This window comes from Geotrypetes seraphini, chromosome 4 (assembly GCF_902459505.1).
Source record: "Geotrypetes seraphini chromosome 4, aGeoSer1.1, whole genome shotgun sequence".
In the NCBI taxonomy this organism is placed as follows: domain Eukaryota; kingdom Metazoa; phylum Chordata; class Amphibia; order Gymnophiona; family Dermophiidae; genus Geotrypetes; species Geotrypetes seraphini.
Window position 1 is genome coordinate 213,417,230 of NC_047087.1, and position 15,610 is coordinate 213,432,839.

The window sequence follows — 15,610 nt, forward strand, 5'->3', positions numbered from 1 at the left end:
ACTGATGCATAGAGATGAACTTTGGATTCCTGGACCATGGAAAGGCACTCCAGGGACTGCAGGGACCGGACGGACTTCACCTGACCAGAAGAGGTAAAAACGTACTTGGCCACCGTCTAGCCCGCCTACTTCGCAGGGCTTTAAACTAGGTAAGTTGGGGGAGGGTATCCACTCACATTCCAGAGCAGTAAGGAATCATCCTGTGGAGGCGAGACACAACCGCTTTTCTGAGCCCAAGGTAAGTACCCATAATACGCATGACAGCCCTAGCAAACACAAGGGATGGAGGGCCATGTATGTCAATGCACACAGTTTAGGCAATAAAATTCTGCAATTGGAGACAGAGATAGTGAATGCCGACCTAGATGTGGTGGCGATATCCGAGACCTGGTTCACGGACTCTCATGGGTGGGATATGGCTATACCGGGTTGCAGTTTACTTCGTCGAGACAGAGAGGGCAGGTTAGGCGGAGGGGTAGCACGATACATTAAAGAAGGCATCAAAACCACCAGAATCACGGATGTTAAGTACACCGGGGAATCCCTCTGGGTGAACCTGGCCAGAGGGAGAGAAAAATGCCTGTATCTTGGTGTAGTATATAGACCTCCAAGACAACCAGAAGACAAGGACACGGAACTAATCGAAGACATAGAAAATATCGCTCTACGGGGGGACGTTGTACTAATGGGAGACTTCAATATGCCGGATGTAGACTGGAGCACACCTTCAGCAACAACCAGCGGCAGCAAGAGGCTATTAGCCTCCATAAGGGGAGCACGCCTCAATCAAATGGTAATGGAGCCCACTAGGGCCCAAACGATCCTTGACCTAGTACTCACCAATGGGGAAAGCGTCTCAGAAGTCTTCGTGGGAGATAAGCTAGCCTCCAGCGATCATAACATGGTATGGTTCCACCTGAGGAAAGGTTTCCATAGATCAAACACTAAAACAAAGGTACTCAACTTCCGAGGAACAGACTTTGCACGCATGGGAGTTTTCATCCATCAGGCGCTCCAGGACCAAACTGAGACAGGGAATGTGGAGGATATGTGGTCATCCCTGAAATCTTTCATACACGAGGCAACCGGCCGTTACATAAAATCATCACATAAACGGCGAAGAAAAGACAAACCCCAGTGGTTCACCGCAGAGATCTCACGTCTCGTTAAGGAGAAGAAAAACGCATTTGCTTCCTTCAAACGCACGGGGAAAAGCGAAGATCAACTGCTACACAGGATCAAGTCCACAGAGGTCAAAACGGCAGTCAGGGAGGTCAAACTTCGAGTGGAAGAAACTCTAGGAAACAACATTAAGAAAGGGGACAAATCCTTCTTCCGGTATATCAGTGACAGGAAAAAAAACACAGACGGGATAGTACGCCTGAGAAAAACGGACGGGAATTACGCAGAATCGGATCCCGAAAAGGCTGAACTACTGAATGAATACTTCTGCTCGGTCTTCACCTGCGAGGCGCCAGGGTCCGGCCCTCAATTAAAGCCACAGTCAAACACAAAAGACCCATTTCGGAATTTTAAATTCACACCCAGCGAGGTTTACTTTGAGCTAACAAAACTCAAGGTGGACAAAGCCATGGGACAGGACAATCTGCACCCCAGAGTGCTCAGGGAGATAGGTGATGTCCTGGCAGAACTGTTAGCCGTGCTCTTAAATCTCTCACTGAGTACAGGGACAGTCCCCTTGGACTGGAAAACAGCTAACATTGTTCCTCTGCACAAAAAGGGTTGCAGGACAGAGGCTGCAAATTACAGACCGGTGAGTCTGACATCGATAGTATGCAAACTCATGGAAACACTGATCAAACGCCAATTGGACACAGTCTTGGACGAAGGGAATCTACGGGACCCCAATCAACATGGATTCACCAAGGGTAGGTCCTGCCAATCAAACCTCATCAGCTTCTTTGACTGGGTAACAAAAAGACTGGACGAAGGAGATTCACTGGACATAGTGTACCTAGACTTCAGTAAAGCTTTTGACAGCGTCCCACACCGCAGACTGTTAAACAAGATGAAATCGATGGGGTTAGGAGAGACTAACGGCATGGGTCAATGATTGGCTGAGTGGCAGACTTCAGAGGGTGATGGTTAACGGTACTTTCTCTGAGACATCGGAGGTGACCAGCGGGGTGCCGCAGGGCTCGGTCTTGGGTCCGCTCCTCTTCAACATATTCATAGGAGATCTGACTCATGGGCTTCATGGTAAAGTAACATTATTTGCCGACGACGCCAAACTATGTAATATGGTAAGCGAGAGCAATTTACAAGATAGTATGGCGCAGGACCTGCGTACATTGGAATGCTGGTCCTCAACCTGGCAGCTGGGCTTCAATGCTGGGAAGTGTAAGGTCATGCACCTAGGTAGCAGAAACCCGTGCAGAACTTATACCTTGAACCGTGAGACCTTGACCAGGACTTCAGTGGAACGAGATTTAGGAGTAATCATTAGTGCAGACATGAAGTCTGCCAATCAGGTTGAGAAGGCTTCCTCAAGGGCAAGGCAGATGCTGGGTTGCATCCGTAGAAGTTTCGTCAGCAGAAAGCCTGCTGTCATAATGCCATTGTACAGGACCATGGTGAGACCTCATCTGGAATACTGCGTGCAATTCTGGAAGCCACATTACCGCAAAGACGTGCAGAGGGTCGAGTCGGTCCAAAGGATGGCCACCAGAATGGTCTCAGGGCTTAAAGGTCTCTCGTACGAAGCAAGACTAAACAATTTGCAGCTCTACACTATCGAGGAACGGATGGAGAGGGGAGACATGATTGAGACGTTTAAATACGTCACCGGACGTATAGAAGTGGAAGATAACATTTTCCTTCTCAGAGGCCCCTCAACCACAAGGGGGCACCCGCTCAATCTCAAGGGCGGGAAATTTCACGGTGACACCAGGAAGTATTTCTTCACGGAGCGAGTGATTGATCAATGGAACAAGCTTCCAGTACAGGTAATCGAGGCCAGCAGCGTGCCAGATTTTAAGAATAAATGGGACACCCATGTGGGATCCCTACGTGGGTCAGGGCAAAACATTGGCTAATCTTAAGGGGAGGGTCTATAGAGTGGGCAGACTTAATGGGCCTTGGCCCTTTTCTGCCGTCATCTTTCTATGTTTCTATGATATGAAGTTATTCAGAGTAGTAAAGACGCAGGGGGATTGTGAAGATCTGCAACGTGACATAATCAAGCTCGTGGAATGGGCATCGACATGGCAGATGAGGTTCAACGTGGATAAGTGTAAAGTGATGCATGTCGGTAACAAAAATCTCATACATGAATACAGGATGTCCGAGGTGGTACTTGGAGAGACCTCCCAGGAAAGGGACTTGGGAGATCTGATCGACAAGTCAATGAAGCCATCCACACAATGTGCGGTGGCAGCAAAAAGGGCAAACAGAATGCTAGGAATGATAAAGAAGGGGATCATGAACAGATCAGAGAAGGTTATCATGCCGCTGTACTGGGCCATGGTACGCCCTCACCTGGAGTACTGCGTCCAGCACTGGTCGCCGTACATGAAGAAGGACACGGTACTACTTGAAAGGGTCCAGAGAAGAGCGACTAAGATGGAGGAGCTGCTGTACAGCGAAAGATTAGAGAAACTGGGTCTCTTCTCTCGAACAGAGGAGATTGAGAGGGGACATGATCGAAACATTCAAGGTACTGAAGGGGATAGACTTAGTAGATAAGGACAGGTTGTTCACCCTCTCCAAGGTAGGGAGAACAAGAGGGCACTCTCTAAAGTTGAAAGGGGATAGATTCCGTACAAACGTAAGGAAGTTCTTCTTCACCCAGAGAGTGGTAGAGAGCTGGAACGCTCTTCCAGAGGCTGGAAAACACCCTCCAAGGATTCAAGACAAAGTTAGACAAGTTTCTGCTGAACAAGAATGTGCGCTGGTAGGGCTAGTCTCAGTTAGGGTGCTGATCTTAGATCAGAGGGCCGCCGCGTGAGCGGACTGCTGGGCATGATGGACCACTGGTCTGACTCAGCAGTGGCAATTCTTATGTACTCTGTTTCTATGTTTTTAAGGTGACATCTGGATGAGAAGCCAACGACAGCTTTCTCCTCAAACCCAGAAGCACCACCACCTTGATGAAAGTGCATGGAGCTGCGGCCAACACAAAAAGCAGCACCACAAACTGGAAATGCCTTTAAAGAACATGGAATATTAGATATTTTCTGTCGTCTGGGAAAATGGGAATGTGAAGGTAGGCCTCTGTCAAACCTAAGGATGCTAGGAATTCTCTCGGAGCCGTCACTGCAATGACTGACCAAACTGTCTCGCATTTACGGATTTCAAATCCAGGATCAGTCTCCTGTCTTCTGCGCCTTTGGACACTATGAAGTATATGAAGAATCTGCTAGAGCCCGATTCTTCTTCAGGAACTGGTTCTATGGTTTGGGTATCCAACAGTCCTTGCACCGTGGCTTGGACCCTGGCCTCTTTTTCTGGCCATCCAGCAGGAAGTTGATTAACAGATCTGGAGGGAATTAGAACTCAATCTTGTGATCTTCTCAAATAAATATCCAGGACACAGCTGTCTGAGGAAACCTGTTCCCATGCCTTCAAGAATGCCAACAGACTCCTGACAATGTGTGGATTGTGTGACTGCTGATCTGATGTTATTGTGACTTTTTGGCAGCTGTGCCAACGTCTAGAGTTGCCAAATCTGTCTGGATCTGTGATCTGAGTGGAGGAACCTATGAAGTACTGGCAAAACCTATGGGGAGGAACAAAAATTGTCTCTGCCTCCCCCGGTGGGTCAGTGAGGTCTGCTGTCTTCAGGGAACCTTCTAGGAATTCCCACTGATCACCAGTGAGGTGATATCTGAATGTGCAGAGGAAAAGGAAGGCAGAGTCTGTTCCACTCATGACTGAATCCTACAAAGGTGGATGGCTGTTGGGGATCCTATTTCAACTCACTGAGCACATCCGAAATATGTGGGGCATTAGTGGACTTGAACAGTTGGTGCACTGAGGAGTTGCCCCTTGGTCAATAGCAACAACTGCCTCCCTACTCCCGGTTAGGGACCCCAAATCATCCCAGGGAGCAGCTGATCCTTGGGACAGTAGAGGCATGGAGAGTGACCTCCAATCCTCCCATTCCTGTTCCAATTGGTCACCGAAACTTGGAGCCGGCCTGCTCTGTGGCAGGGATTCTTGGAGGAGGGACCTCTCCCTGGTCTGATGTTGGTGCGCCCAGATAGCACTTCCCAGACCCATCAAATTTTTTCCACAAAAGAGATTCACAAACTGGGGTAAATCCCTAAATAGGTAGCTCTAAGGAGCCCTACAGAACCTCTGACTGAGATTTCTTGGTCTCCACTGGCTTCCACGTGCTTGCGTTTCACACCTTTGCTGCTTGTGGCTTCTGAGCAGGAATTTTTCCCTGCTGTGCAGGCCCCCTGGGGTTCCCTAACCCTGGAGGACTTGAAGTCTGTGCCTGAAGCTGCCACCCCTTCCTCACGTGTGCCGCAGCACACAGAATATGACCTCTCTTCTGCTGTTAGAATTGCACAAAATTGGCATGATACGGGGCAGACTGGTCTGAGAAGTCCATCCTAGGTGATCCTTAGTCAAAACAAGGTTTTGAGGTAAAAGAGGCTTTTGAAAAAAGATGGTTTAAAATCTAAGATGACCGTTGCAAGAAAAATCACTCCCAAAAAATGGCCCATGGGGGCTTCCCTGAAGTTAAAAAAAATTCAGGAAAAGGGGTTTTTGGAGGTGAGGGAACCTAACCCTGGTTCCAGAAACCCTTAACATTTTTAGACAACCCCCCCCCCCCATTTTCCCCATAGGGAATAATGGTCTTACTCACTGTAGCTTCTGCTGTGTCTAACAGTTTTGCTGCCGCTTGCCTTAAGAAAAGGACTTTTTACCTGATGAACATTGCCCTCATCTGGAGAAATTCGGACTGCCAGTCGGTCAGACACCAATTGAGTACTCCACCCCCAGGAAACTGCACAATATCCACCCCTAGGAAACTGCACAATATGACGGGGGTGGGAGGATATTAAACATGCAGCCATCTCCCCAATACCCTAAAGGTTGTTACACAGGGGCCCAAACAGCCCACACTCAAGCCTCTAATAAATGAGCAGGCGAGTGGGCTCCCAGGAAAACAGACCCCCCAAGCCTTGATGCATCACAAAGCAGGCTGGCTCCACAGGTACACCTAAGGGTTGCCCTATGAAGAGCAGCCTGTCCTTGCGGGTCCACATCCTCTCCCAGGTGGAATAGACCCCAAGAATGGGGATCTCTTGGCACCGAAGCCACATGAAAAACACAGAAAGTGCCTGAAAATAAGAAAAGTAAAACAGCACAGAAAAACATCTCCGTTCATTTGAAGACAGAAACTGAAGGGGGCTCTATACTTCATTGGAGAAAGAGGAGAAACTGAAAGATATAGTTGACATTCTTTTGCAGCAGTTCATGACTATAGATGGATAACATCTAAGGTACAGAGTACAGACTCTTGTGTTGATGTAACAAACACTAAGGATTTATCAAAAAAGATTCTTCATCCAACCTATATCATGGATAGAAAATGAACCCAAGGACCAGGAAAGCTTTATACCAAAAGGACAATGGACGTCTCCAGCTCATACAGAACACAGTAATAAAAATTATCACTAACTCAAAAACATTTTATCGTGTCACTCCATTGTTGAAAAATGCTCATTGGTTGCCCATTCTTTATCGGATCACTTATAAAATCGCTCTTCTTACATTTAAGACCCAACAGACCAATACACCAACATTTATCAACAGAATTATTATTCCATACGATCCCCCCCAAACTTTAAGGTCCTCATCTCAACATACTCTTAACGTCCCTCATCATTAAAAATAATTGGCATTCGCCATACATATATTTTTTCAGTAACAGCAACCTCTATTTGGAACTCTTCCATTATATTTAAGAGCTGAACAAAATTTGAACGAATTCAAGAGTAGCTTAAAATGCTTTCTTTTTAAAGATGCATACGATTGATGTATCACATACTCTTTTAATCTATTTTTAACTTTTACAAATTTTGAACATTTCCCAATCCTTTCCCTTTGTTCCTTTCCTCTGTTTTTTATTTTTTTTTAATAATTGTAATTTTCCCCCTACTATCCTTTTAGCTTTACCTTTCCCCCTCCCCATGTAAGTCTATTTTTTTTCTGTTTTTGTCTTTTGTTTATTTTTAATTTTTATTGTACAACGCTTTTAAATGTTATGCTAAGTGTTTTATAAAATTTTAATAAACTATGAAACTCAAATCCCGACTACGCTGTGACCTTAGGAAAATCATTTCATTCTATGCAGCCTCAGGTACAAATTTAAGATTGTAAACTCTCCAGTGCAAGCTCTTCAGGGACAAAAATATCTATAGTACCTGAATGCAAGGGTGGCCTCTGGGAAATGCAGTCACGTACTAAGATCAAATGCTAGGCCTCCTTACACAGTGCTGATGTCAGCACTGTGTCTCTCCCCTCCCCTCCATCTCATAAAAATGGTTCCAATTTATCAAGCAAATATAAACACCACAAGCTCTGACTTTTAGAAAGTTCTGCTGCTTTTCAGTTTGTTTCTCAGCAGACTAAAGTTCTAAATTTAATAATTTTTCTTTTTTGGCTTATACCGTTATAAAGCTCTAAGTCAAGCAAGGCATAAAAGGTAAAAACACCACACAGAAAATATGCATAGTAATGTAATAGTGGCCTGCCTTGAAAAGAAAAAAAAAGCATACCCCTAAACATAGTCCAGAATTTACCTTCTCTTTCCACCACCCCCACAAATAGCGCAGCATCTCTCCTCCTGTCCCCTTCTCCAGCTGCCCACCGGGCATTTCCCCTTGCATCTCTTGGCCTTCCCCCCACCCCTGTATACTTTAAAAAAAAAAAAAAAAAGTTTCCTTGTCTAGTGGTCAGCGGCAGCAAGCAGCAATTCATACAGCCTGCTCGCACCAACCCTGCAGCCTTCTCTGTGATGTAACTTCCTACTTCCGCATAGGCAGGAAGTGTCAGAGAAGGTTCTGGGATTGGCGCAAGCAGGCTGTATGAATTGCTGCTTGAAGTCACCAACCATAGAAAACATGCTCTATTCCAGCACAAATTAAGCTGGCTCAACTTCAATGGCACACCTGGGGAGTAGCAGCAGCAGCAGACCACTAATGTGCTGCAACACTGGTTGAAAAACACAGATATAAAGACAGATACTACTAAGTATCTTTGTCTAATTTTGACTAGTAATTTTTCACCTAAATCTAAAGCCTCAAAACAGTAATTCTATAATGGTATTAACCAGTGGGGAAAGGCCATGTATTTGTGTAACTAAGCTGAAGGGTGAGGATAGAGAATTATCCTTCCAAACTGCTATGTTTGTTTAACCTAATCAACAAAACTGTTTTTCCCATTTCCCAGAAACAGAACTGCTTTTCCCATTTAAAAATCAGTGGGACTTTTTTTCTTTTGGAGGGGGGGGGGGAGGGGGTAATAGTGGTTCTCTCTGTAAAAGTCTGGGTGGTAGGTTTTCAAACTTGATATAATAATCACAGATTGTGCCCGCCACCATTTTCAAATCTGAACGTGAACTCGCAAGCCTTGAGCATGCGCAGATGCTCAAGGCCCAGCAGACGAGGAGGCCGATCTTCGGGGTGCCCAGATGAGGGTAAGAAGCGGCGAGGGGGGGGGGTGCCGGAATGCAGGGGGGGGCGCTCTAAATAGAGCCATGCTCGGTTTCCGAGGCACCGATTTTGCAAATGTTTTGCTCGTCTTGCAAAACACTCGCAAACCGGTGCACTTGTAAACCGAGGTACCACTGTAGTTCACAGATATAACCTTAGCCTGCAACCATTTCCAAAACTGCAGTTTCTCTGTTCCCAGCAATGAGTATTCTGAGAGACAAAAAAAAAAGTCATACCGTTTTAGTCCATTTCAACATAGTAGTCGCTATATATATTTTTTAAGACACTTACCAATAGAAGAGACAAAAACAAGACCCAATCCTACTCCCAGAGGTGCTCCCATATTGAGAAATTTTTCACTTGGTGCACACACGGCCACGGTGGAGAGGCCAGCTACAATTCCGGTTGTATACCATGCAGCTCGAACAAGCAATGGACCACCCAACAAAGTCAATGGAGCAACAACTGCACCCAGGACACCTAGAGAGAAAAAGAACACCACTTATATATTTAGGAATGTCTCATTTAAATCTTTTGTGATCCTCATAAGAGACTTAAATGGTGGTTTGTGAAATATAACATTTTGTATTGTAAATATAAGAGCATTAAAAGAACATGATGTCCACCACAATAGCCAGCAATTAACCTAAATTTGGTAGCCAGCAGGATTTATTAAGGCACAAGTAGGTGAATGAAGGGCAATCAACCTTCCAACAGCTTAGAACTAAGTGGGAAGTTTCGAGTATGTACACCTTTCCCATGCACAAAGTTCTCCATAGGCTCTCAGTCAGAACCATGGCTCAATAAGTGCAACTTTTAGGGAGGCTGCAGTGACTGAGCTTGATCAATCCTGCTTTCTATATCAACACCTAAAGAATACCAACTCAGTTCTGCTTATTAGGTGTCAATGACTCGTGTTTGAGTCCTAGCAACTTGATGATTATAATCAGGTTTTCATGGCAGAATACAGTTCTAGATTGCCAGGCCTTTCTTCTGCACAGTATAAATTCAATGTCACATCAAATGCGATCCTCCGCCTCCAACACTACCCATTGTTAGTCTTGATATCTCTACTAAAACCTTTCAACCTTGGGAGGCCTTGCTGGTAGTGAAACTACTGACGGAATAGCTTTCATCAAGCCCCAGAGGCACAAACCCATGTACCATGACTTATGCTTATTGATAGAAAAAGTACATGAGTGGGCAACTCCCAAACTCAGGTTTGATCAGTATTCTAGGTTAAATTTCACCATTACAGATAAGAATGTGAGAATTGCTTTAAGCGAGAGAGAGGTTGGATGGGACAGCATGATCAAATGCACTGCCCCATACTCTGGCTGGCCAAAGTAGTAGTGAGAAATTACAATAGGATGAAAAGTCCACATAGCTGCTCATATTGTCCAGTGAACATCTCAAGGTGCTACTGTAGCTGAGGTGGCTCTGATTTAATAAGACTTAACTTTTTAAGCTAGAGGAATACTAGTCTTAGTAACAGAAATGAATACAGTTATGCTACCTATTTGGCTAAAGTCGACCTAAGCCACAGGAAGCCAAGTCTGTTGGGACTGAAGACGAGCTGTTGCATAGACTATGAATTCAGCTGTCATAGATAGTAAGCTAGAGCCCTTTTACAGTTTTAGGTATGGAAGAAGATTTCTCAAATGAACACTTATGTATTTTAAGGAAAAAAAAACCCTAAGCAGTATGTCCTCAGTCACCTGGATCCGAGTAATTATCTTTGGTAGAAATTCAGATGCCTTATAAGAATTGTAAAAGATAGTCTTTAAAACTCTACCAGGGTTTTGCTGTTAAAATGGAGAGATAAGCAAAGGTGACAAATTAAGTTTAATGCAAGCGCATCCCTCAGCTGATCTGGGGCTGGGCACACTGAAGAGCAGAGGGGTAGTTTTATGATGTTCTGCTCATGAAATAAGAAACTCTGCTGAGCTTTTATAATTGGTTGTAAGTGCCCTAACAGTCCTACAGTATTCACAGCCTTCTTCCCTGCTCATTCTTACAAGAGATACACAGATAATTCAATATGACCGCCATTCCTGCCAGTAAGAAAAGGAAGAGGAGTTCTGCCAGCCATGATCCCTTGTGGCTATAAAGTATCCCCTCATTCCTAAAATGCATCATCCTCCATAGCTAACTGCCCCACTCCCTTCCCATTTGAAAGGAACCAGAAATGCTAATGCAGTAGTTCTCTCAAATACTGTTGCCTCTTATTGCCAGATATCAGGCTATGGAACATGTAAACTGTAGTACCAGCACTTATTCGGTGTAAAATAAGTGCTTCCCTTGGCCTCAGCCACAATCAAGAGATCTTCCCATGACTTCTCCAAATGCCTCCCTCTGCAAAGGAAAGGATTCCTCAAGACCTCCCCAAAGCACACCGAGCTCCTCAATGAAGTCAGCATTTGTATTTTTTTTTTGAATAGCAGAATTTTATCCATGCAACACACAAACCAAAATAGCACTTCTGCTTTAAACCCCCCCCAAAAAAAATAAAAAACACAACAAAAACTTCAAAGCATGGAGGGGACCAAAGAGAGTCCTGACTTACCAACCCAGACCTAGGCCCCATAGTATTTTCCTGTCTTCCACAAGACAGACTGAGGCCTCAGTTCTGCTACCGGGCTTCTCCCAGACTCATTAAGGGTAAGGTCTATGAATAGATACCCAAGAGCCAAAAGCTGAAATCCAAGGGCCACAGATTTCAATTTACACAACCAGAATAATAAAAAAAATCCTGCTGCACCACTCTAAACTACAACCATATACTGGAGGCAGTGAATACTAACAAGTTTCAAAGCTCCACCATTCTGTCTCCATTACTTTCTTGGCTGGACACTGGCAGTGTTCTCCCTAGGGCCTTTTAGCTGGGCGGTCCGCCCAGCTAATTTAGACAAGCGCCCGGCTATCATCTGCTGTTGCCGCCGCTGCTGAACATTTAAAAACAAACAAACAAACAAAAAAAAAACGGCTTGGAGATTTCAGCCCGTAGTGAGCTTATGCTACGGGGCTCTATTGGGGGAAATGCTGCCGGGTCCTGCCTTCGCGGAAACAGAAAGTAGGCAGGACCCGGCAGCAAGAAGAGCAAATGTTTCACTAACCTGTCTCCCGCCTTAGCCCGTAGCGAACGCTTGCTTCAGGGCTCTCAACATGCGCATGCCGGCTTCCCTTCCCTTCTCTCTGAAACCGGAAGTTATGTCCGGGGCGGGGAGGGGGGAAGAGAAGGGAAACCGGCACACACACGTCAGAACCCTAGAACATGAGTTCGCTAGGGGCTAAGGCGGGAAACTTACAATTTGCTGCTCTTGCTGCCGGGTCCTGCCTACTTTCTGTTTCCGCGAAGGCAGGACCCGGCAGCACTTCTCTACATCGCTCCTTAGTTTTTATGTAGTGGTGCAGTGAGGGGCCATCGGATGTGGTTACCACAGCCAGCACTTTACTGGCGCAGGCAGTAGCAGCAGGAGGACGATGGTGGCCTTATGCAATCAATGAGGCGAGCCCAGCAGTGGCGCTGCAGTGCCTGCGGGAGGTGTGCGAGAGTGTGACAGCCGCCCTGGAGTCGCCGCACTGCAATAAACTGGACTTTGGTGAGACCGGCGTGCTCAATCACTTCTACAAGGCAGGTGCACGGGAAGCACGAGAGTGGGGGTAGAAAGTGGCCAGAGTGAGAAGGTATCAGGCCCTGTGGGGTTGTTTGGGGTGTATATGGGGTTTTTATTACTTATAACCAGCTGAATTTCAAAATAAAAGTGTGAGCAGAGCGGCTGTACTGCTATAAATAATTTGTTTAAAAAGTGCACTAACAAATTGCCATCTTAATGGAAATTCTTGCAAGCCCCCTTGCTAATACTGCTGTTTTCTTGGTAGTTATTTCAGCTGGGTTGTTTTTTTTTTTTTGGCAGCTCAGAAGAGCCAAACTGAGCAGTCTTTTACCTCTCCTTTACTGTCACTACAGAATTTGCTTTTAATTCATTGTCATTTTCAGAGCCCCCCACTCCCTTTTTCCTGCTCCTCCTTTTCACAGCTGTGCCTTCCTCCCACAAAAGGACAAACGGTGAGTGAGAAGTGTCACCATCACATTGTCCTGTCCAGAAGGCTGAGCCAATCTTCCATGTCTGCTTTCAAAGGCTGTTCAGAAAAATCTAAAGTTGGAAAAACTGAATTGAAGTTTTCCCCATGAATTTGATTGTACTTGATCAGAAAATAATTTATAAAAAATTTGAAAGCCCTTCCTGGGGTCCCTCAAAGTCATTGATTACAAAGCTCCATTTTTCTTAAAATTTGCTATTATTTTTGATTAATGAAGCAATTTTCTTGGTATTATAGCTATAACTGTTTAGATTGCTGCAGCTGCCAATGCTCCTGGAGGGAGGTTTGTTGGTCATCTCATGGTAGGGTTCGCATGGAAGGGAGAGATAGGAGGGTCAGCGGAGTAGGGGGGAGAAGTGGGCTGCCCTGGTTGCTCCAAGACCTAGCGTCATTAACTTCTTTGGGCAGTGTTTACAATTTGCTGCTGTTGCCAGCTTCAGGCCTTCCTCTCTGCCGAGTCCTGCCTAATTCCTGTTTCCATGAAGGTAGAATCCAACAGAGAAGGCACGAAGCCGGCAACAGCAGCAAATTGTGAATGCTGCTGCTGCCGCCCGAAGAAGTTCATGACCGGGGAGGAGTGACAGAAGGAGGAAAGGGAGCAGAGGGTGGAGAGAATTGCTGCACACAACTGGAGGGAGAAAGAAAGGGAGAAGGAAGAAATGAAAGGAGATGCCAGGGCATGGAGAGGGAGGGAGAGATTGAAGAAAAGGAGAGAGATGCCAGGGAATCAGGGAAGGGAAGGAGACAGATGCCAGCCCGTGGGGTGGGAAGGAAAGAAAGGAGAAGAGAGATGCCAGAGGAGGTGGTGACAGAGAGAGAAAAATGGAGAGCTGGCAGAGCTGAAATCAATCATGTACAAAGGAGAGACGGGGCACAGGGTAGACAGTTTATGGAAGGAGCATAGAAAGAGGGAAGATACCATATGGAACAGGGAGAGGGCAGACAGTGGATGGAAAGGGCTGATGCTGCATGGAAGATAGAGAGAGGACAGATGCTGGTTAGAAAGAAAAGAATGAAGACAAGATGATTAAAGCAGAAACGACGAAAGATAGAAAAAAGATTTTTTGTTGCTTTAGAATAAAATAGTATTGTAGTTGTATTGATAAAACTTTTATAAACAGAAAATAAGGTAATCTTTTTACTGGACTTATTTTAATACATTTTTTACTAACTTTAGAGACCAAAACCCCCTTTCTCAGGTCAGGACAGTATAATGTAACAGCAGTATACTATATTGACCTGAAGAAGGAGGCTGTGGCCTCTGAAAGTTAATTGAAAAATTGATTAGCCCAATAAAATGGTTTATTCTTATCTTCAATTTAATGTTTTTATTTTTATTTGTTAATTTATAAAGTGGTGATTGTTATGTATCAGTTTTTTCAAATTTACATTTACTGTCTTTATATTTTGCACAGTATTAGGGGACAAGTGTCACTGTTTCTGTGGTGGCAGATTCTGGTTTCTTGGTGGTTCAGTTTAACTTTTGTCTACATATTTTTATTTTTAGTTTGTGATTATTCCATATTGGGAAAGGGTGTATCTGTGCGTATGAAAAGGACATGGTTTTATGTTAGCATTGACTGTACAGGATCAATTGATTGTGAAGGATCTGGTTTGTTTAGTTTTACAGTGTGTGTGTTGGTGTTCTAGTGCTCACTGCAGTGTTTAAGATGCTGCCTTGTCCTAGGTGTACCCTTGTTGTGTGACTCATGGATTATTACTAAAAAATAACTTTTTTATATAGAGGAGAGGGTTGTTAAAAATGATTAGCACTGGCTGTCATATATACTAGGTACGCCACTGGATTTAATGTCCCTATTCTAACCACCAAATTTCCCTGTCCCGCCCGGCGACTTTTTCATGCCACCCGGCTGAAAAAAATTTCTGGGGAGAACACTGCACTGGTATACCAGAAGAAAATAAATAAATTACACACACACATACATATTACCACCACCTATCCTGAATTCCTAATAAGCCCTTTAATTAAACTGCTTTTCAAAGAAGTACCTGTAGCTACATACTCTTAAAACAACTTAAAGAACCCTCCCAAAATAAAGTCATCACAGGCCATTCAAAATTATCCAATCCTCTCATAAAAAAATAAAGAGTAAATGCTCAAGCATGAAACCTGAAATATAAATCTTCAAACCCCAATTATTCCAAATGCACTGTAGAAAAAAAAAATTGTAAATATGTAAAATAAATGTTCTAAATAAGAACAATTCATATTAAAATACACCCCAGACATACCTGCATGTAATATCCAAGCAAGGTGTTTGGGAATGGGACTTTGATCATATGGTATCGACCTAACCAATATTCCAGCTCCAATCATTGCTGCAAAAGTTGCACCTATGGCCTATAAGTCAAAAACACAAGATGATAGAGGAATCAATGAAACTGAATAGGAAAAAGAAATCATGTAGCATAAGCTACAGTGGTTAGAGGAAATTTACATCTGCTTACAAAAAGGATAACCTTTTGTTGATTTATAACACTGAAATAGGCAACAGTTTTTCCATCTATTCATATGTCCCACCTCACAACAGCTAAATTTAAATTACGTATAATATTTATTTCTTAGAAAATGAAGTAGAAAAGAATCACTTAGCCCACACAAGCACTACTCTTCTTGTACTCCTATAGTAGTCTTAAATACTTTAAGCTCTGTTGTGTGCTTTTGAATGGTTACATCACGCGATTAAAACTACCTGTGTCAAAATTATTTATTCACATAACAGGGCAAATTCATCAATCCCTATTGACTTCCAGGGGCTGAGTAGGGCATTTCAAATCTAAAAATCCCACCATGA

The 15,610-nt window shown here is 44.3% G+C and overlaps 1 protein-coding gene across 2 annotated transcripts in view; it reads right to left on the reverse strand.

Annotated features, from left to right (window-relative positions):
• The window catches only part of GHITM (growth hormone inducible transmembrane protein), a 77,344-nt gene that overhangs the window by 18,306 nt on the left and 43,428 nt on the right, over positions 1 to 15,610 (reverse strand). For both annotated transcript variants that reach the window (XM_033943794.1, XM_033943793.1), the window contains exons 6-7: positions 15,048 to 15,156; positions 8,982 to 9,170 (exon numbers count right to left, since the gene is read on the reverse strand). In XM_033943794.1, coding sequence (XP_033799685.1) covers positions 8,982 to 9,170; positions 15,048 to 15,156 — 298 coding nt within the window. The remainder of the gene's footprint in view (positions 1 to 8,981; positions 9,171 to 15,047; positions 15,157 to 15,610) is intronic.